Source organism: Hyla sarda, chromosome 6, assembly GCF_029499605.1.
Source record: "Hyla sarda isolate aHylSar1 chromosome 6, aHylSar1.hap1, whole genome shotgun sequence".
In the NCBI taxonomy this organism is placed as follows: domain Eukaryota; kingdom Metazoa; phylum Chordata; class Amphibia; order Anura; family Hylidae; genus Hyla; species Hyla sarda.
In genome coordinates, this window is record NC_079194.1 from 155,165,567 (window position 1) to 155,189,576 (window position 24,010).

The 24,010-nt window shown below is 43.8% G+C and overlaps 1 protein-coding gene across 2 annotated transcripts in view; it reads left to right on the plus strand.

Moving 5' to 3' along the window:
* The window catches only part of SLC9A5 (solute carrier family 9 member A5), a 145,395-nt gene that overhangs the window by 91,912 nt on the left and 29,473 nt on the right, over positions 1-24,010 (plus strand). For both annotated transcript variants that reach the window (XM_056525620.1, XM_056525621.1), the window contains exons 9-10: positions 3,863-3,933; positions 13,576-13,705. In XM_056525620.1, the coding sequence (XP_056381595.1) occupies positions 3,863-3,933; positions 13,576-13,705 (201 nt within the window). The remainder of the gene's footprint in view (positions 1-3,862; positions 3,934-13,575; positions 13,706-24,010) is intronic.

A 24,010-nucleotide genomic window follows, 5' to 3' on the forward strand; every position in this document is an offset into this window, starting at 1 on the left:
CCCCTTACCTTGCTCTGTCGCGTCCGATCGGCGTTTGATTGCTCCAAGCCTGAGCTACAGGCTTGAGCAATCAACCCCCTATTACGCTGATCCATGCAAAGCTATGGCTTTGCAGGGATCAGGGTAAAAGATCAGTGTGTGCAGTGTTATAGCCCCTATGGGAGCTATAACACTGCAAAAAAAGTTAATAAAGGTAATTTAACCCCTTCCCTAATTAAAAGTTTGAATCACCCCTCTTTTCCCATAAAAAAACATGTGTAAATAAACATATGTAGTATCACCGCGTGCGTAAATATCCAAACTATAAAAATATATAGTTAATTAAACCACACGGTCAATGGCGTATACGCAAAAAAAATCCAAAGTCCAAAATAGCATATTTTTGGTAACTTTTTATATCATAAATTTTTTTTATAAAAAGCGATCAAAAAGTCTGATCAATGCAAACATGGTACCGATAAAAACTTCAGAACACTGCGCAAAAAATGAGCCCTCATACCAGCCCGTATGCGGGGGAAAAAAAAGTTATAGGGGTCAGAAGATGACAATTTTAAACGTATAAATTTTCCTGCATGTAGTTAAGATTTTTTTCAGAAGTACGACAAAATCAAACCTATATAAGTAGGGTATCATTTTAACCGTATGGACCTACAGAATAAAGATAAGGTGTCATCTTTTTACCGAAAGATGCACTGCATAGAAACGGAAGCCCCCAAAAGTTACAAAATGAAATTTTTTCTTCAATTTTGTCGCACAATGAATTTTTTTTCCATTTCGCCGTGCATTTTTTGGTAAAATGACTAATGTCACTGCAAAGTAGAATTGGTGGCGCAAAAAATAAGCCATCATATGGAATTTTATGTGCAAAATTGAAAGCGCTATGATTTTTAGAAGGTGATGAGCAAAATTCAAAATGCAAAAACGGAAAAAACGTTGAGTCCTTAAGGGGTTAAAAGGTCTCTTAGTGAACCCATGATAATAGTTAGGGATGTCCCAACACCATATTATTAAGACATAGTACCAGTACTGATACTTTTTAAGTACTCGCTGATACCAATTACTGATACTTTTTTCAATGTCATGTGACAGGGTTTTTTTTTCCTTAAGGGTACGTTCACACGGGCAAATCCACAGCGTATTTTACACTGCGGATTCGCCGCTGAAGGGCCGCTACGTGGTGCCTTTAGATGTGCCCTGAGCGGCAATATGCCAATACGAGCAGAAACACTGTGATATGTGAGTCGCAGCACGCATGTGCAGTGTACTCGCACATCACCGCTGCTCTCGGCCTAGCTCATGGAGCAGGGGGAGCAGCCGAGATGTGTGCGAGAACACCACACATGCGCAGCGACTTGCACATCGTTTCAGTGTGTCTGTTCGTAGTGGTGTATTGCCGTTCCGAGCAGGCACATCTAAGGGCAGCATGTAGTGGTTCTTCAGCGGTTCTACGCTGTAGATCCACCCGTGTGAACGTACCCTTAATGGGAAAAAGGAGTGTTTTTATAAGAGAAAGAGCTTTTTATATAAAAAATATATATATTTTTTTTATTTACACTTCTTTTGAAAGGGTGGTGATTCAGATTTTTTATTTGGAAGGGGTTAATTCATTTATGATTTTTTACAATTTTTTCTTACTTTTTTTAGTCCCCATAGGGGACTATTACATGCAATCTGTAGACTGCATACACTTATCAATGCTATGCCATAACCTATGTCTGTGCTGAGTTATCAGTGCTTGACTTTAAAGGCCCAAAATTATTTGCCTGTGTCCAATATAAATGTTTCTACATGTGTCTCAGTCTTGCTTTGATTTTTCAGAAGCAATATGTTGTTTCAAATAATAACCATTAATATCTCTCATGGTGGTTGGATTGGACATAAATGTATTCATGACAAGACTGATAAAGGCAGGCAAGGAGTTTAGCTGAAGGTTTTCGGCTGTAACCTTAAAGGGGTATTCCAGGCAAAACCTTTTTTTATATATATCAACTGGCTCCGGAAAGTTAAACAGATTTGTAAATTACTTCTATTAAAAAATCTTAATCCTTCCAATAGTTATTAGCTTCTGTAGTTTTCTGTCTATCTGCTCAATGATGATGTCACGTCCCGGGAGCTGTGCATGATGGGAGAATATCCCCATAGGAACTGCACAGCTCCCGGGACGTGAGTCATCAGAGAGCAGTTAGACAGAAAACAACAACTCAACTTCAGAAGCTGATAACTATTGGAAGGATTAAGATTTTTTAATAGAAGTAATTTACAAATCTATTTAACTTTCCGGAGCCAGTTGTTATATAAAAAAAAGTTTTGGCCTGGAATACCCCTTTAACCCCTTAAGGACGCAGGACGTAAATGTACGTCCTGGTGCGGTGGTACTTAACGCACCAGGACGTACATTTACGTCCTGTGCATAACCGCGGGCATCGGAGCGATGCCCGTGTCATGCGCGGCTGATCCCGGCTGCTGATCGCAGCCAGGGACCCGCCGGCAATGGCCGACGCCCGCGATCTCGCGGGCGTCCGCCATTAACCCCTCAGGTGCCGGGATCAATACAGATCCCGGCATCTGCGGCAGTGCGCGATTTGAATGAATGATCGGATCGCCCGCAGCGCTGCTGCGGGGATCCGATCATTCATAACGCCGCACGGAGATCCCCTCACCTTCCTCCGTCCGGCTCCCGGCATCTCCTGCTCTGGTCTGTGATCGAGCAGACCAGAGCAGAAGATGACCGAAAACACTGATCTGTTCTATGTCCTATACATAGAACAGATCAGTATTAGCAATCATGGTATTGCTATGAATAGTCCCCTATGGGGACTATTCAAGTGTAAAAAAAAAAGTAAAAAAATGTAAAAATAAAAGTAAAAAAAAAGTGAAAAATTCCCTCCCCCAATAAAAAAGTAAAACGTCCGTTTTTTCCTATTTTACCCCCAAAAAGCGTAATTTTTTTTTATTATAGACATATTTGGTATCGCCGTGTGCGTAAATGTCCGAACTATTAAAATAAAATGTTAATGATCCCGTACGGTGAACGGCGTGAACGAAAAAAAAAAAAGTCCAAAATTCCTACTTTTTTAATACATTTTATTTTAAAAAATTATAAAAAATTAATTAAAAGTTTTTTATATGCAAATGTGGTATCAAAAAAAAGTACAGATCATGGCGCAAAAAATGAGCCCCCATACCGCCGCTTATACGGAAAAATAAAAAAGTTAGAGGTCATCAAAATAAAGGGATTATAAACGTACTAATTTGGTTAAAAAGTTTGTGATTTTTTTTAAGCGCAACAATAATATAAAAGTACGTAATAATGGGTATCATTTTAATCGTATTGACCCTCAGAATAAAGAACACATGTCATTTTTACCATAAATTGTACGACGTGAAAACGAAACCTTCCAAAATTAGCAAAATTGCGTTTTTTGTTTTAATTTCCCCACAAAAATAGTGGGGTTTTTTTGCGCCATACATTTTATGATATAATGAGTGATGTCATTACAAAGGACAACTGGTCGCGCAAAAAACAAGCCCTCATATTAGTCTGTGGATGAAAATATAAAAGAGTTATGATTTTTAGAAGGCGAGGAGGAAAAAATGAAAATGTAAAAATTAAATTGTCTGAGTCCTTAAGGCCAAAATGGGCCGAGTCCTTAAGGGGTTAAGTACAGAATAAATAAGATATATATAGAAATCGCTTCCATATTTTCATGTGCACTAAAAATACATCTTTTATTTATAAAAAAAATAAATAAATACTTAGTAGAACCTCGAAAAAAACATTCATGAAAATTTGTTCTAATTTAGAAGTATTTTATTACAGTCATGAATGTGTATCAAGTTGGACATTTTCTCTCTTCTTAAGGCCTTTGACCACATAATGGCTGCTGTTGAGGACATAATTGGTCACCATGGCTACCATCATTGGAGAGACAAGTAAGTGAACCCTGCACCATGTATGATTAAATAACATATATTAAGTGCTAGCATATCTATATTTGTTATCTTAGTGTTTCAGATAGAAATAGAATGCCAAGATAGAATTGAGAATCATATGTAAGGCAGAGAACACATACGTGTAACGCAGTGTCAGCACCTAATGATATACCGTCTTTATGCAAAATGTCTTAGGCTATGTTCACACGTCGGAACATGGCACGGAGATTCCGCTGATGCAGAGTCCCGTTGAATTCTCTGTGCGGTCATTCCGACTTGTGAATATAGCCTTAATATCCTTGTGTAATGGAGCTGTCTGGGGCAGCTAGAAATAGCAGTAAAGCTAGGGCTACACAGTGATCAGTTGCTGCTCAACATAAGATCACTATGCTGCCCTGCTAAAATTAGTAGTTTCAGCATAGCAAGGTGGCATGGTGATCATGTAGCCTAAAGTTTTGTTCACACAATGAAAAAAAAGTATGATGCATTTCTCCAGCAGAAATCTAAAGGCTGTGCCTAACATTTTTGCAGCAGAGATGCACATGGATTAGACCAGTTGTCATTCATGGGCCTAATCTTTTTTTTTACTTGTGCCCAATACATGCTACTAAGTTCTGTGGCCAATTTGTTTTTTTCCAAAAGGGCAAAGGTTTGCTTTAGAATTTTTCCATAGCATGTAAATAGGAAACCCCATTTACATGCATGTGATGTGGATAGTAATTAAATTTTGCACAGATTTCAGCATGGAATCCTTTCTAAAATCTGTATAATAAAAACAGTGTATGAACATAACCTAATGGTGCACCTCAGCTACAACACCTGTTGTGATGCTACAACAACTGTTGTGATGCTGTCTTTAGGGCCCGTCGACGCTGCAGAATTTTCACCCGGAGATATTCTGCAGTGTTAATGGTGCAGGACAATCAATTGGAAAACAATGGGACTCTTCTGTAAATGTAATTCTGCTACAGAATTTTTTGGCTGGAAATTCAGCAGTGTGGACAGGCCCTTACTGGTCAAATCCTACAGTGGTTTTAAATATTTGTTAAGTTAGTACTGCTGTTTAATGACAAAAAGTCTGTAACTTTCTAAAATGCTTTGTGTGAATAAAACGGCTGGAAAATGAGCCAACCAGTAACAAATTCTGACTCTGGGCAGCTCACTGAAATCAATGGGGTACAGCGGGGATCAAATCCTAGATGTGGATGCACCCTAAGGCTAAGTTTCCACTTGTTTTTTTTAGGCTAAGAAATGCCAGAAAAAAGGCCACAGCATTTCCCTGTGTTTTGTTTTTCTGGCGTTTTTTACCTTTGTGTAGAAACTGCATTTTTCGCCCCTTTGGCAGTTTCCCTGTGCGCAAATTTGTTGGGTACCAAAAAAATAAAATAATAAAAATGATGCAGTTGAGATGGAAAAAATTGTATGTAACGGAATTTACATTTTTCAGAACAAAATTTTTATTAATCAGGGACCAATTTATGTAAGCAGGCAGGGACATAAAAATGTAGCCGACATTATTATTTTATTTTTTTATATTCAAAATGTTTTATTTTTTTTATTCCAAAATATTACAACATTGGTGACAATATAAAATACAAACATGTCAACTCCAATCCCTTCCGCCCCCCCCCCCTACCACAGCCAGATAGGTTGTCTCTTCCCATTTACTCCATTCCTTTTCTATCTTCGGGCCAACTTTCCTCCCCTATAGTAAATAGACTTTTATCTGTTCTACTGCCTTAATCCATTCCCTGATGAAAAATGCTAATACTTGAATACCTGTGGTCAGCCCGATACCTCTGCTCCTTGATAGGCGGAGTGGAGTTGATTTTTTTTTTTTCCCCTTTCCCTAAATATTGGTAGGACCTCAGTTAAAATAAGCATTGAATGTGTTTGACCTTCTCTCTCCCTCGGGGGGCGGGAGGGGGGGAAGTGGAGTGGAGGATGGAGGGGAGCTTTTTTTTTTTTTTCTTTTTTTTTTTTCTCTTGCTTCTTCCTTCTCTCCTTTGTTGTTAAATTGGGAGAAAGTAGTGTGAAATGAAGAAATAAATAACCTCATAAACCTCAACACCTGAAATTCTTCGCTACCCGGGAGACCATGGTGAGTAAAATACCACTATGGGAGGTTGGGGGGTAGTCGTCCAGAGATTGCGACCAAAAAAGTTGCAGCCTAGAGGCGGCAAGTCGGGGGAGAGAAAGGGAAAAATAAAAAGGAGGTAGGGTAAGAGGAAAGGAAAAGAGAAAGAAAAGATAACAAAAGAGGAAGGTTGTATGGTGTGGCGTTTTTTTCTTTTTTCTTTTCTTTTTTTTTCTTTCTCCCCCCTTGATTTCCCGTTGCAATCGCCTAGCCAAAATGTTTGCAAATTTTTTTTGATCTGTATTCAGAACAGATATGGTTCTAAAGGCATCAATGTCCGGTTATCGTTCCCCTTTTTAGGCATTAAAATAATAATGGCTTCCACCATTGAAGGGGACAATTCCCCTTTGTCCAAGGATTCCTTAATTACCTCAAGAAGATATGATAACAGGGGTTCACTGAATTTTTTGTAGATATCGAATACTAAACAATCTGACCCCGGGGCAGAGCCATGAGGGAACGTTTTAAAACCATTCCCATTTATTCTAGACTAATGCTCTTCTCCTTATCTATTCTCTCTTCCTCACTAATTCTAGGGAGATTTATCTCATCCAAGAATGTCTCTATTTCTTTCTGTCTTCTTCCTTTCCTTTGTATATAAATCCTGATAGAACTGTAGTGCTACCCGGGTTATTTATTCCTGTCTTCTAACTTCCTTACCCTCTTTATCCTTTATTATTGTAATCCTTTTTTTCTCCTTTTTATTAATCATCCCCATAAATATTTTATTTGGTTTCTCCGTTTCTACATATGTGCTCTGATTTACTAAGAGTGGAGTGTTTATTCTGGAGTTGTGTGAGTCAAAATGGTTTAGACTTGTTTGTTTAAAAATGTTTTCATGAATCCAAAGTATTCATGTGTTATCATTTTTCAAACATTACAACAATTATCCTTGTTTATCAGCTTAGATGTTCAATTGATTTAAACCTAATTTTGCAAATGTGTTAAAAATAAATTAAAAATTAAACTCCACCCCTAGACATCTTATCCCCTATCCAAAGGATAGGGGATAAGATGTCAGATTGCCGGGTCCCGCTGCTGGGGACCCCCTGGATCTACCATGCAGCACCTACCTGTAGCTGTTTCCAGAACCGCTGGAAGTCCTCAGGCTGAGTCCATCTCAACCTCCGGGATGGAAGATTGTGACATCACGACTCCGCCCCCGTGTGACGTCACACCCCACCTCTCAATGCAAGTCTATGGGAGGGGGCACATAAACCAAGAAAAAAAGTCGGTTGGACTTTAGTAAATCAGGGCCATTGTCTTTGTTTCCTAAAGAAAGTAGCATGTTGTGACTTTTCCATTGCTAAGTTCCAATGCATTTCTTGCAGTAGATTTACCTGGTTCCAGTTATGTTCGATAGGATTGTCATAAATCCTCTCTGCTCCCTTTATTTTTGCTACTAACACATTCTCTTCTTCTTTACGTTTTTTTCTTAAACCTGGCGATATTTCTAATTAGTATCCCACACCATGAGGATATAAGTAGAGCCTTTATTTCCCCAAATTCTCTGACTTCACTTCTACTCCCCTAGTCATCTCCTCAATTTTGAACCAATGGGGATTTATATACATACTCCTAACTCCCTCCTTCTTTTCCAGTCCCTTTATAATATAACATACCACCATCACATGGTCCGATATACACCTGGGCTCATAAGATATCTTCTGCATCAATGCCATCACAGAACTATTAGTCAATACATGATCTATTCTCGAAGCAGTTTTGTGAGTAGCATTGAAACAAGAAAGCACAAATTTCACCAGGCATCCTCCCACCCCACTTTTTGGCACCATTTATACAGGAGAGTATTACAACTTCCCAAATCTCTTCCCTGCCAATCCATTTCTTTATTCATCACACAATTAGAGAGACATCTGTGCTAAGGATTCCAACCTTGAAATTCAACCCCTCCAAAGCCTTATTACACTTCTCCACCCCATTTAAAATCGTACTTAGAACTTGTGAGTTCGCAGTAGCCCTCTCTCCCTACTCTTCGGCCTCTTGGCTCTGAAGTGCAGCATATCTTGACCCATAGACTGCCGTGGACATGTCAGTATCCTGACCGGCATGTTTCTGTTTCCTTGTTTTTATAGTGTCCTGTGGGGATTTCAGGTATTTATCAATTCTGGGGGTATGTGTATGCTCGGTCCCTCCCCCTCCAGATTTCCCGGTGTTAAAGGGGTAGTCCAGTGGTGAAAAACTTATCCCCCTTCCCGCGGGCTTTCGGGGCTCCATACAGGAGATCGCAGGGGGCCCCAGCGGTCGGACCCCCCGCGATCTGCAACTTATCCCCTATCCTTAGGATAGGGGATGAGTTGCTCACCACTGAGTCACCACTGGACTACTCCTTTAAGTTTTGGTGGCATGTCCCAACGCATGCTGTTCCTTGGGCTTACTGTCTTTAAAATACTTATTAGAACCAGCTAGATAATACTTCTAGTTTATAGATAGTCTGCAGCAAAAACAAACAATGGGGGAGGGGCCATCTCAGGATTTGACATACCTGCATCATATTTCCAGCTGCCTTACATATCATAAAACAGACTTAGGCTAGGTTCAAACTGCAATGTGTTCCCCGAGTATTTCCGCCTGAAGAATGAGCAACGCCATTCTTCAGGTGGAAATTTCCAAGCGGATTTTCCGATCACAAATTCCGCTTCACAAATTCTGAAGTGTGAATTTGGGAATGGAAACCCATTCACTTCACTATACATTTTAGCAAGTGGAATTTCCGCCTGCAATTTCAAAGCGGAATTGCAGGCGGAAATTCAGTAGTCTGAACCTAGCCTTAAAGTTTTGTAGAATCTTTTTCCCCACTCCAACCATGTTGATGACTATTTCAACAGGAACCACCATTAATAAAGGCTGGGGAAATGAACAAAAACATATCAGTTCTTTATCTCCTCTCTCCATCTCCTGAGTATATCCACCCTAAATAAAAGCAATTATCTTCTTTTTTATTTTAGCAACAGCTGGAGGAGTTTCATTCCCGGCACACAATTTCATTCTCCCCTCTTTCTGTTTCGCCTTGATGGCTTATACTTTTAAAAACAACCATCTGCTATTTACTCTACCTCTGCTGCTCTTTTGGTACGGATCACCCCACAGTCCTGCAACAAAGTATTTTTCAAAGCCCCATCACTGCATTGCCCCTTTAGGAATAGGGCATCCTTCCAGGCATATCTTCAGATACCCACTGTACCTTTGTCCTTTAGCATCAACCATATCACCCACCTCATGAGTGGCATTGTACAGGGGTGCTTTTTCACATGGCCCGGACACTCCGGGCTTAGGGCGTTCTCCCGGCGTCTTCCGGGTTCACCAGCAGCTGGTCCCATGTTCCACCACTCATGTTCTCCGCCAGAAAACCCTTCATATCCAGGAGTGAGCTGTCTTCCTGATGCCAGTGCAGCTGCGCCGGCACGACTCCACCGCAGCAGGCAACACAAGAAAGGGCAAAAACGCAACACTGCGGCTGCCAGCTAGGCTGGGGGGAGAGGGCACAGCTCTTTGTCCGCAGGACTCATCAGGCAGCTGGAGGAGCAGTCAGATGCAGGAGCCGATGGCGTCACTTCATACCGTCAAGTGATCCCCAAGTTAGACTCGTAGCCGACATTAAAAATGTATAAAGGGGCAATGTAATTGTAAAAATATATTTTTTTTATTAATTTTGTGAAACTTTTTATTAATAATGTATTTTAATTATGTGTTTTATAAAGTGTGTGTGATTTTTACTTGTTTTAAACTTTAGTCTCTTTATTTTATACATTATTTAGGTACTACTACTATTCCCAGCATGGAACATGGGAGCTGTACTATTACAGATTCTGTAATACATGTACTAATAGACAGACTCTTGACGCCCGTTGCGATCCTCCTTTATATTGCTGAGATGCAGAGCGTCTCTTTGCAGCGCTCCGCATCTCAGCTATGAACTCCGGACGGCCAGTGATAAGAATAGAAATTCACATCTCTGAAATTAACATCACTGAAATTCACAACACTGATTTGCCGCTCAGAGCCGCACCATCCGGCCAATCACAACTCTCACTGCCAAATATGAATCTGTGATGTGAAGAAAACTTCACATCAAAGAAGAATACAGTCCTGGGTAGGGGACCAGAGCTTTAGCACTCTCGTTTCAGCAGATAGGAAAACCGTCGGATTTGGATCCTCTGGACCTGTGTGGCGGTTGACGCGGGACGTGCTAGGGAGCGGAGTCTAAGGTGCCGCTGGTTTTCTTCAGAGCCCGCCGCAAAGTGGGACGGCCTTGCTGCGGCAGGCGGCAGCCAGGTCGCTACCCCTGGCACGACTCAACCACACAGGCGGCTGAGGTGATGCGAGGTACAGAAGGGATGAGGCAGGACGTAGTCTGGATAGCAGAAGGTCAGGGCAGGTGGCACAGGTGCGTAGTCAGGGACCGAGCAGGAGGTCAAAAGGCAGGCGGCAAAGGAGCAAGGTCAGGTCACGGAGCTAAGGGTCAGGAACACGGCAAGACAACTAACAGGTACGCTTTCTCTTAGGCACTGGGGCAACAAAGATCCGGTAGGGAAGTGTGGAAGGAGCAGGAACTTATAACTGAGGACACAGGTAATTTAATGGTGTACTGGCCCTTTAAATTAAAGAGTTCCAGAGCGTGCGCCCTAGGAGGCGGGGGTATGCGCACCGAGGCTGTGAGAACGGAAGGAACAGGGAGGTGAGTGACTGGCTGGGATTCGCATGCTGGCACGTCCCGCAATACAAATCGCAGCCCCGCCGGCTGCGGGGACATGTCAAGAGAGCGCTCACAGCAAGCGTGTCTGGCCGGAGCACTGATGTTACAAGTGCGGCCGTGTCACCGGCTTCTATAGATTATACAGGGGGATCGCAACGGGTGTCAGGAGTGACACCCACTGCGATCTGTCTATTAGTACAGTACTGTTCCAGACTGGGAGTAGTAGTAGTGTTACATTACGCTGGCCGTGAGCGCATGGTCCCGATACCTGCTGCTGCCGACGGGGCTGGGACTCGCATCGCGGGACGCGCCTGCATGCGAGCACCAGTCCGTCATTCACCTGGTGCTTCTCCTGCACCAGCCTCTGCCTCTCTGCTCAGGCGCACATGTCCCCGTTCCCTAGGGCACGCTCGTGCCGAAGCTTTAAGATTTTAAGGGCCAGTGCACTCATTAGTTTAATTCACCAGTGGCTCATTGATAAATTACTCCACCCTCCTCACTTCCCTGCCGGATCTTTGTTGCCTTGTGCCTGAGAGAAAGCATTCCTGAGAGTTGCCTTACCGTGTATCTGATCCTTTGCTCTGTGACTTGACCTTACTCCTCTGTTGCCAGCCTACTGACCTCCTGCTACATCCTGACTACGCTACTTTGCCGCCTGCCTTGACCTTCTGCTATCCTGACTACAAGCTGCCTTATCCCTCCTGTGCCTTGCTTCTTCTCAGCCGCCTGTGTGGTCGAGCCGTGCCAGGGGTAGCGACCCAGCAGAACCTTAGACTCCGCTTCCCGGTACGGTCAGAGTCATCTGCCACACAGGTCCACATCCACTGGAGTTCCTGTCTTCTGAAACATGAGTGTTACAAGTAGCACCTAAATAATGTATAAAATAAAGAGAATAAAGTTTAAAACAAGTAAAAATTACAAACACTTTATAAAATACATAATTAAAATACATTCACATAGACATAGAAGATTGGTCTCACACCTTCCCACACGTTGCATAGAACAATAATGGATGGACACCTGATCCACACAGTCCCTGGAAGCCAGCAGTTTCAACCTCTTCGGTGCTACCACGCCGAACATGAGCAGCAGATGATATGAAACCTAAAAAGAAGATAGCGGAGCACTCACCAGGTCAGCAGAAGGCTTATTTATTGATCAGATCGACCAGTCGGGATACATGCAGGGGAGGATGGAAAAAGACGCGGGGGTACAAGGAGCGGCGACGGACCATTTACGCGCCAAAGCGCTTTGTCAGGATGGTGCCATTTTCCATCCTCCCCTGCATGTATCCCGACTGGTCGATCTGATCAATAAAGAAGCCTTCCGCTGACCTACCTGGTGAGTGCTCCGCTATCTTCTTTTCGTTTCTTAAAATACATTCACATTTCAAAAAATTAGTTAAAAAATATATTATTTTTGCAATTACATGGCCCCTTTATACATTTTTAATATTGCTGGCTACATTTTTATGTCCCTGCCCACTGTCACGATTCGGCTTACGGGTTGTGGATCCGCTGTGTCAGCGAGGGATTGGCGTGGACCGTGCTAGTGGACCGGTTCTAAGAGGCTACTGGTTTTCGCCAGAGCCCGCCGCAAAGCGGGATGGTCTTGCTGCGGCAGTAGCAACCAGGTCGTATCCACTAGCAACGGCTCAACCTCACTGACTGCTGAGAAGGCGTGGGACAGAAGGACAAGGCAGAGGCAAGGTCAGACGTAGCAGAAGGTCGGGGGCAGGCGGCAAGGTTCGTAGTCAGGATGGATAGCAGAAGTTCAGGTACACAGGCTTTGGACACACTAAACGCTTTCACTGGCACAAGGCAACAAGATCCGGCAAGGGAGTGCATGGGAGGAGATCAGATATAGCCAGGGAGCAGGTGGAAGCCAATTAAGCTAATTGGGCCAGGCACCAATCATTGGTGCACTGGCCCTTTAAGTCTCAGAGAGCTGGCGCGCGCGCGCCCTAGAGAGCGGAGCCGCGCGCGCCAGCACATGACAGCAGGGGACCGCGGGACGGGTAAGTGACCTGGGATGCGATTCGCGAGCGGGCGCGTCCCGCTGTGCGAATCGCATCCCCGACGGCCATGACAGTGCAGCGCTCCCGGTCAGCGGGACTGACCGGGGAGCTGCAGGGAGAAAGACGCCGTGAGCGCTCCGGGGAGGAGCGGAGACCCGGAGCGCTAGGCGTAACACCCACTCACATTAATTGGTCCCTGATTGAAAATTTATAAAAAATGTAGTTATAAAAAGTGGAAACTTAGCCTTAGGGTATGATCACATGGAGGAGTTTCCCACTGCCGGTTTAAGTTTCCCACTGCTGTGTAATCTCTGCAGCCGAAAATCCGCAGCAGATTACATTGATAGGGGTCTCAATACGGGTCTGCTGTGGTTTGTACGCTGCGGAAAACCTGCAGCAGGAAACCAGCCTATGTGAACATACCCTCCTAAAGCTGACACTAGACTTAGACCTTCTATAGGCCTTATACTTTTCACAGCCGAGTTTGTTACATGAAATCCCTGTGTAAACTCCGTATTAGAGGATCATATATTTACCTGCACATTGTCTGTTCTAGATATAAGTGTGGCATACACTCAATTGTTGTACATGTTAGGTCTATAAGATCTTTTTGGTTGCTGGATATAAGCAGCAAGTAGATAATTTTAAAATGGTTAAAAAAAAACTGAAAGTTGAGGTGTGTTAGGAAGTTGTAGAACTTTTTAATGTACAATATATATTTTTATATTTTTGTTCTTTATTTTTAATGCTAAATTTCTTTGGTTGCCATAGGTGGGAGCAGTTCGATAAGAAGTATCTGAGTCAGCTGCTGATGAGAAAATCAGCATATCGGATTAAGGATGAAATATGGGATGTTTGCTACAAGCTGAATATTCGGGACGCATTAAGTCTGGCAGACCAGGTGGGTATACACCAAGTGATAAAGCTTTCAAGTTTACCTATAACAGTCACTCATTGTGCAATCATAGATGTGTACTGGACATGGTGCAGTTTGAAATGTTGTGTATAGCGCAGATTTGGGTTCCTTTACCTTTCCTTCACTGGTTTCTGTAACGTTACACGTTCTCCCTCTATTACTTGCTGAGCCTGTGGCCTCTCTTTTTGGGTGATTTGTCTTCCCCTACTGCTCCCAATCCTTCTGCCTGCTAACTTTTAAAGTGTACTAGAGGTACAGTCATGGCTGTAAATCAGGGGTGGGCAATTATTTTTTCCATGGGGCCACATTAGAAACTAAAAAATTGTGAAGGGCCAGGTAGTTTTCCCCCAGATCAGGCAGCATAGTTGTCCCCCGATTAGGCAGCATAGTTGTCCCCCAGATTAGGAGCATAGTTGTTCCCCAGATTAGCATACTTGTCCCCTAGATTAGGATCATAGTTTTCCCCCAGATTAGGAGCATAGTTGTCCCCCAGATTAGGCAGCATAGTTGTCCCCCAGATTAGGCAGCAGTTGTCCCCCACACTTTCAAAATTGTGGAAAAATAAGATTGTTTCAAGCATGTGATGCTCCTTTAAACCCTTATGGACTGAGCCCTTTTTCACCTTAAGGACGCAGGCCTTTTTTGCACATCTAACCACTATCACTTTATGCATTAATAACGCTGGGATGATTTTAGCAATTATTCTGATTCCGAGATTGTTTTTGTGACATATTCTACTTTAACAGAGTGGTAAATTTTCGTCGTTACCTGCATCCTTTCTTGGTGAAAAATCCCCAAATTTCATGAAAATTTCAAAAAATTAGCATTTTCGAACTTTGAAACTCTCTGTTTGTAAGGAAAATGGATATTCCAAATAAATTATATATTGATTCATACATACAACATGTCTACTTTATATTTGCATCATAAAGTTGACATGTTTTTACTTTTGGAAGACATCAGAGGGCTTCAAAGTTCAGCAGTAATCTTCCAATTTTTCACAGAATTTTCTAAATCGGAATTTTTCAGGGACCAGTTCAGTTTTGAAGGGAATTTGAGGGGTCTTTATATTAGAAATACCCCATAAATGGCCCCATTATAAAGACTGCACCCCCAAAGTATTCAAAATGACATCCAGAAAGTGTGTTAACCTTTTAGGTGTTTCATAGGAATAGCAGCAAAGTGAAGGAGAAAATTCAAAATCTTCATTTTTTACACTCGTATGTTTTTGTAGGGGTAAAAGGAGAAAGGCCCCCCAAAATTTGTAACCCAATTTCTGTCGAGTAAGGAAATACCTCATAGGTGGATTGGGTGCACTACAAGGCTCAGAAGGGAAGGAGCAACAATGGGATTTTGGAGAGTGAGTTTTTCTGAAATGGTTTTTGGAGGGCATGTCACATTTAGGAAGCCCCTATGGTGCCAGAACAGCAAAAAAAAAAAAAAAAAAACATGGCATACGATTTTGGAAACTACACCCCTCAAGGAGCGTAACAAGTGAGCCTTAACACCCCACAGTTGTTTTTACGACTTTTCGTTAAAGTCGGATGTGTAAATTAAAAAAAAATTTTCACTAATATGCTGGTTTTCCCCAAAATTTTACAGTTTTGCAAAGGGTTATAGGAGAAAATGCCACCAAAATTTGTAACCCCATCTCTTCTGAGTATGGAAATACCACATGTGTGGACGTCAAGTGCACTGCTGGCGCACTACAATGCTCAGAAGAGAAGTCACATTTGGATTTTGGAAAGCAAATTTTTTTGAAATGGTTTTTGGGGGGCATGTCGCATTTAGGAAGCCCCTATGGTGCCAGAACAGGAAAAAAAAAACACATGGCACACTATTTTGGAAACTACACCCCTAAAGGAACGTAACAAGGGGTACAATGAGCCTTAACACCTCACAGGTGTTTGACAAATTTCCGCTAAAGTCGGACAGGAAAATTAAAAATTAGATATTTTTTTCACTAAAATGCTGATGTTACCCCAAATTTTTCATTTTCACAAGGGGTAATTGGAGAAAAAGCCTCCCAAAATGTGTAACCCCATTTCTTCTGAGAATGGAAATACCCCATATGTGGATGTAAAGTGCTCTGCGGGCGAACTACAATGCTCAGAAGCGAAGGAGCGCCATTGAGCATTTGGTGAGAGAATTTGTTTGGAATAGAAGTTGGGGGCTATGTGCGTTTACAAAGCCCCCCATGGTGCCGGAACAGTGGACCCCCCCACATGTGACCCCATTTTGGAAACTACTCCCTTCACAGAATTTAATAAGGGGTGCAGTGAACATTTACACCCCACTGGCGTTTGACAGATCTTTGGAACAGTGGGCTGTGCAAATGAAAAAATTTTTTTTTCATTTTCACGGACCACTGTTCCAAAAATCTGGAAGACACCTGTGTGGTGTAAATGGTCACTGTACCCCTAATTACGGGAGGGGTGTAGTTTCCAAAATGGGGTCACATGTGAGGGGGGCGGGGTCGACTGGCACTATGGGGGCTTTGTAAACACACATGGCCTTCAATTTCAGACACATTCTCTCTCCAAAATCCCAATGGAGCTCCTTCTCTTTTGAGCATTGTAGTTCGCCCGCAGAGCACTTTACATCCACATATGGGGTATGTTCTTACTCAGAAGAAATGGGGTTACAAATTTTGGGGGGCTTTTTTCGTATTCTCCCTTGTGAAAATGAAAAATGTAGGGTAACACAGCATTTTTTTTTTAATTTTCACATCCAACTTTAACGAAAATTTGTCAAACACCTGTGGGGTGTTAAGGCTCCCTATACCCGTTGTTACGTTCCGTGAGGGGTGTAGTTTCCAAAATGTGGTCACATCTGGGTATTTATTTATTTTGCGTTTATGTCAGAACCGCTGAAAAATCAGCCACCCCTGTACAAATCACCAATTTAGACCTCAAATGTACATGGTGTGTTCTCACTCCTGAGCCTTGTTGTGCATCCACAGAACATTTTACGCCCACATATGGGGTAATTCCGTATTCAGGAGAAATTGCGTTACAAATTTTGGGGTCTTTTTTTTCCTTTTACCGCTTGTGAAAATTAAAAGTATGGGGCAAAGTTAGTGTAAAAATGTTTTTTTTTTTTACACTAACATGCTGGTGTAGACCCCAACTTTACCTTTTCATAAGGGGTAAAAGGAGAAAAAGCTCCCCAAAATTTGTAATGCAATTTCTCCCGAGTACGGAGATACCCCATATGTGGCCCTAAACTGTTTCCTTGAAATACAACAGGGCTCCAAAGCCAGAGAGCACCATGCGCATTTGAGGCCTAGATTGGGGACTTGAATCCGCCACAAAAATACCCCACAGCAGTGTTTCCCAAACAGGGGGTCTCCAGCTGTTGCAAAACTCCCAGCATGTCTGGACAGTCAGTGGTTGTCCGGCAATACTGGGAGTTATTTTTTTTCAACAGCTGGAGCCTCTGTTTTGGAAACACTGCTGTACAAGATGTTTTTTTTTTTTATTATTGGGGGGGGGGGGACTGTGTAGAGATATGGTCTATAGGTAGTGTTTACTTTTTATTTTGTGTAGTGTAGTGTTTTTAGGGTTGAATTTACAGTAAGTTTGAGCTGGGAGTTTGAGCTGCGGCTTAAAATTTGCCGCATCTCTAACTTGCAGCAGAAACTTGCTGTAAACCCACCCATGTGAATGTACCCTGTACATTCACATGGGGGGGGGGCAAACCTACAACTCCCAGAATACACTGGCAGACCATACATGCTGGGAGTTGTAGTTATGCAACAGCTGGAGGCACATTGGTTGCGAAGCACTGAGCGTTTGTTACTTAACTCAGTGTTTCGCAACCAGTGTGCCTCCAGCTGTTGTAAAACTACAACTCCCAGCATGTACAGTCTCTCAGTGCATGCTGGGAGTTGTATTTTTTGCAACAGCTGGAGGCACACTAGTTGCGAGTCACTGAGTTAGGTAACAAACTGTTTCACAACCAATGTGTCTCCAGCTGTTGCAAAACTGCAACAATCAGCATGCATTGACAGTTGAAGGGCATGCTGAGAGCTGTAGTTTTGCAACAGCTGGAGGCACACTGCTACAACTCCCAGCATGCCCTTTGGTAGTCTGTGCATGCTGGGAGTTGTAGTTATGCAACAGCTGAATGCACACTTTTTCATAGAAAATATTTGCCTCCAGCTGTTGCATAACTACAACCCCCAGCATGCACAGGCTACCAAAGGGCATGCTGGGAGTTGTAGTTGGAACTCCAGCTGTTGCAAAACTACAACTCCCAGCATGCCCTTTGGCTTTGCATGCTGCGAGTTATTGCTAAGCAACAGTAGGAGGTGAACAGGCCTCACCTCCTGCTGTATCCTGCCGCCGGGACCTCCGCCGCTATATCCCGCCTCCGGGAGCGATCCTGCTGCTCCTGTCGCCGCCACCGCACACGAGGGGACCCCCGCCGGACCAGGGCAAGGTAGGAGACCCCCACCAGCGCCGATCTCCGCTCTGATCGCCGTCCCCAGCAGGTCCGTGATTGGTTGGACGTTCCGACCGATCAATCACTTGATCGTGAGGCGGCACATGTGCCACCTCACTCCTGCTGGGTAAGGGTGAATGCTCTGACAGCCCCATTCACCCTTTTTTTCCGGGTCACATGAGACCCGATTGACCCGGAATAGCGGCAAATCGTCGGTCTGAATTGACCGGCGATTTTCCACGATCACCGACATGAGGGGGTCTCAGGACCCCCCTAGGCGATATGCCGGGATGGCTGCTGATAGATATCAGCAGTCATCCTGTTCCGATCACCACGTCCAGAGACACTGTGATCCAGGAAATATGCGCCGTAAATGTACGGCACTGTGCGCTAAGTAGTTCTTAGCAGCTCCGTACATTTACGGCACTCGTCCTTAAGGGGTTAAACTCACCTAGGGCAAGTAAAAGGTGTGGGCAATATAAAAACCACACCTGAAAGCAGATAAAAAGGAGAGAAGTTCACATTATCTTTGCATTGTGTGTCTGTGTGCACCACACTAAGATTGGACAACAGAAAGAGGAGAAAAGAACTGTCTGAGGACTTGAGAACCAATATTGTGGAAACATATCAACAATCTCAAGGTTACAAGTCCATCTCCAGAGATCTAGATTTGCCTTTGTCCACAGTGCGCAACATTATTAAGAAGTTTGCAACCCATGGTACTGTAGCTAAACTCCCTGGGCATGGACGGAAGGGAAAAGTTGATGAAAGTTGTCAACACAGGATAGTCCGGATGGCGGATAAGCAGCCCCAAACAAGTTCCAAAGATTTTCAAGCTGTCCTGCAGGCTAAGGGAACATCAGAGTCAGCGCGATCTATATGTCAACATTTAAATGAAATGAAACGCTAGGGCAGGAGACCCCACTGCTGACCCAGAGCCGTAAAAAAGCAAGACTACATTTTGCCAAAATGAACTTGAGTAAGCCAAAATCCTTCTGGGAAAACATCTTGTGGACAGATGAGACCAAGATAGAGCTTTTTGGTAAAGCACATCATTCTACTGTTTACCGAAAACGGAATGAGGCCTACAAAGAAAAGAACACCATACCTACAGTGAAATATGATGGAGGTTCAATGATGTTTTGGGGTTGTTTTGTTGCCTCTGGCACTGGGTGCCTTGAATGTGTGCAAGGCATCATGAAATCTGAGGATTACCAGTGGATTTTGGGTCGCACTGTACAGCCCGGTATCAGAAAGCTGGGTTTGCGTCCGAGATCTTGGGTCTTCCAGCAGGACAATGACCCCAAACATACGTCAAAAATCCTCCAGAAATGGATGGCAACAAAGCGCTGGAGAGTTCTGAAGTGGCCAGCAACGAGTCCAGATCTAATTCCTATTGGACACCTCTGAAGAGATCTTAAAATTGCTGTTAGGAAAAGGCGCCCTTCCAATAAGAGAGACCTGGAGCAGTTTGCAAAGGAAGAGTGGTCCATCATTCCAGCTGAGAGATATAAGAAGGTTATTGATGGTTATAGGAAGCGACTGATTTCAGTAATTTTTTCCAAAGGGTGTGCAACCAAATATTAAGTTAAGGGTGCCAATAATTTTGTCCAGCCCATTTTTGGAGTTTGGTGTGACATTATGTCCAATTTTGCTTTTTTTTCCTCCCTTTTTTTGGTTTAGTTCCAATAGACACAAAGGGAATAAACATGTGTATAGCAAAACATGTGTTACTGTAATCCTTTTCTGTGAGAAATACTTCATTTTCTAGAAAAATTTCAGGTGTGCCAACATTTACGGTCACGACTGTATCGTTAATACATATATACATATGTACAGGGCTGGTGCAAGGATTTTTGCGCCCCCCCCCCCTTCTTGACTCCACCCTTTGACAAGCTCCACCTTACTAATGGGGTGACACACTGTAACAAACCCCTCCTCATGTAATCCCCTTACTACTGAGGTGCCGCACTGCAGCAAAGGCCCTCCTCATATAATGTCCTTACTAGTGGAGTGACACACTGTAACAAACCTCCTCCTTATGTAGTCACCTTACTACTGGGGTGACACACTGTAACAAACCTCCTCCTCATGTAATCTCCTTAGGCTCCTTTCACACTATGAGCATTCATCCGTTATTAAACGTCCGTTTTCTGTGTAAAAACGGATGTATAATAACGGGTGATAATGTCTGAATAAATATTGATCCATTAAGACCCGTTATAACATCAGTCATGTATGGCTGAACACCTCTGCCTACAGACTCCCACAGCTGGGACTTCTACTACTCCCATGATGGAACAGACTTATTTCCATGATGGGAGTAGTAATTCCCTGACTGCAGGAGTCTGCAGACAGCTCGGGAGGCTACATTAGTGTTTGTACTACTACCCCCATCATGGAACAGAGTCTGCTCCATGATGGGGGTTGTAATACAGGGGCTGAGGGATTGATCGCACTGAGTCTCACTTCTGAGACCCGATGCGATCAGAAGTTATTAAGCAGGGGAGTGGGCGGCATGGTCCGCAACCCTGCGATGTATCGTGTGTTTTAACTTTCATTTTTAAATCCCCCGCAGGGAGCCTTGAATGGCCGGTACTGAGGAGCCATTGAGGCTCTCCGCGGGGTTTTTAAAATGAACATTGTGAGTGGCAGCGGGGGCCATATGTATATTAAAAGCGTTGTGGGGGGCAAGATATATAGCGCTACGGTGGGGGGGGGCGGCTAGACATATAGCCTATATATCTAGCCCCCCAGCACATTTATAATATGCCCCCCATCAGCGCATTAATAAAGGTATGACCCCCGCCAGCGCATTTATATATACACCCCCCGCAGCGCATTAATAAACATATGACCCCCACCACCGCATATATATATATATATATATATATATATATATATATATATATATATAATATCCCCGCCGGCGCATTTGTCATATGTCACCCGAGCGCTATGAATGAAAAGTATTTCTAACAGGAGCGCATAGTGCCAGCAGCCGGCGGCCCGATGCTGCTGATAGATATACTTTTCATACATAGCACTGCGCCGGCATATGTATATAGAAGCGCTGTGAGGGGCAGATAATGCTATATGTCTGCCCCCCCAGCGCATCTATATACATATACCCCTACAGCGATATGAATGAAAAGGATTTCTATTAGCAGCGCATAGTGCCAGCAGCCGTCTGCTGCAGGAGTCTTCTGATGTCACCTCTTCTGAGCTCAGAAGTAATAGCGGATATTATAAACCAAGTGCAAACGGATGACATAAAAGCTCATCCATTTGCCATAGACTTTAATGTTAATAATAATGGTCGTCAATTTATCTGTTTGTTGTGAGGGAAGAAAAATTAGTGCATGTTGAGTTAATTCTTCCGTCACAAATAACGTCCGTTAGTCATGACTGACTATAACGGGTCATATCGGATATTCAAAAAATCCCATAGACGTTAACCCCTTCCCGACCTATGACATACCTGTAGGTCATGAGTGGGAAGGTGTTCCCGACCCATGACACACAGGTACGTCATGAACATTTTTGCCGCTACTCGCGGCATCCCGCAGCGCCCAGTAAGATGGTGGCTATCACTGATAGCCAGCCATCTTACCATGCGCCCACGGGGGGGGGGTTTCATTCCCCCAGCGATCGCTGCTATCAGCTAGTCAAATCTGATTAGCTGATAGCAGTGTTTCGCTATGAGAATACTTAGCAGAGCGGTGTGTGAGTCCCGATCTGCTAAGTGTCCCTTACCCGTCCCCCGGCGCCACTTACCCGGCCATGCGGTGTCCCGAGCGGTCCCGGCGCGAGCAGCGTCCTCCAGGTGGTCCCGGCGGTGGTGCGTTCCGGCGGTAAGTTTCCAGCAGCAGGGCGGCATCTTCATTGGCAGCAGCGATCTCACCGCTGCATCTGGGAGTTTCAAAACTGCAACTCCCAGCATGCCCAGACAGCCTTTGGCTTTCTGTGCATGCTGGGAGTTGTAGTTTTGCAACATCTGGAGGTCCACAGTTTGGAGATCACTGTATAATGGTCTCCAATCTGTGCTATTCCAGATGTTGCAAAACTACAAATCTCAGCATGCTCAGTCTGTCCAGGCATGCTGGGAGTTGTAGTTCTGTAACATCTGGAAGAGCACAGATTGGAGACCATTATACAGTGGTCTCCAAACTCTGGACCTCCAGATGTTGCAAAACTACAACTCCCAGCATACCAGACTGCCCAAGCATGCTGGAAGTTGTAGTTCGGCAACATCTGATCCTTCAGATATTGCCGAACTACAACTTCCAGCATGCCTGGGCAGTCTGGGCATGCTGGGAGTTGTAGTTTTGCAACAACTGGAGGCACACTAGTTGGGAAACATTGTCCGTTTCCTACCTCAGTGCCTCCAGCTGTTGCAATTGTTGCAAAACTATAACTCCCAGCATGCACTGACAGACCATGCATGCTGGGAGTTGTAGTTTTGCAACAGCTGGAGGCACACTGGTTTGGAAACACTAAGTAATAAACTTTCAAGTGTTTTGCAACCAGTGTGCCTTCAGTTGTTAGATAACTACAACCCCCAGCATGCACGCACAGCCAAAGGGCATGCTGGTAGCGGTATGCCTCTAGCTGTTGCATAACTACAAGTCCCAGCATGCCCTTCTGCTGTAACTGCATGCTGAGATTTGTAATTTTTGCAACAGCTGAAGGCACACTGGTTGCGAAACACCAGTTTGTTATCTAACTCCGTGTTTTGCAACCAGTGTGCCTCCAGCTGTTGCAAAACTACAACTCCCAGCATGCACGGACAGCCAAAGGGCATGCTCGAAGGTGTAGTTTTGCAACAGCTGGATGTTTACAGTGAGTGCTGCAAGTTTGAGATGGCGCAAATTTTGCGCTGCAGCTCAAACTCCCTGCGGCAAACTTGCTGTGAACCTCTGCCCATGTGACTGTACCCTAAAAACACTACACTACACTACACTTACACTAACCTAAAATAAAAAGTAAAAAACACTACATATACCCCTACACAGCCCCCCTCCCCTCCCCAATAAAAATGAAAAACGTCTGGTACGCTACTGTTTCCAAAACGGAGCCTCCAGCTGTTGCAAAACAACAACTCCCAGTATTTCCGGACAGCCATTGACTGTCCAGGCATGCTGGGAGTTTTGAAACAGCTGGAGGCACCCTGTTTGGGAATCACTGGCATAGAATACCCCTATGTCCACCCCTATGCAAATCCCTAATTTAGGCCTCAAATGCGCATGGCGCTCTCACTTTGGAGCCCTCTCGTATTTCAGGGCAACAGTTTTGGGACACATATGGGGTATCTCCGTACTAGGGAGAAATTGCCTTACAAATTTTGGGGGGCTTTTTCTTCTTTAACCCCTATGAAAAGGTGAAGTTGGGGTCTACACCAGCATGTTAGTGTATAAAAATTAAATTTTTTACACTGACATGCTGGTGTTGCCGCATACTTTTCATTTTCACAAGAGGTAAAAGGGAAAAAAGACCCTCAAAATTTGTTATGCAATTTCTCCCGAGTACGGATATACCCCATATGTGGGCGCAAAGTGCTCTGGGGGTGCACAACAAAGCTCAGAAGGGAGAGTGCACCATGTACATTTGAGGTGATTTGCACAGGGGTGGCTGATTGTTACAGCAGTTCTGACATAAACGCAAAACAATAAATATCCATATGTGACCCCATTTTGGAAACTACACCCCTCATGGAATTTAATAAGTGGTGCAGTGAGCATTTACACCCCACTGGTGTATGACAGATTTTTGGAACAGTGGGCTGTGAAAATGAAAAATACAATTTTTCATTTGCACAGTCCACTGTTTCAAATATCTGTCAAA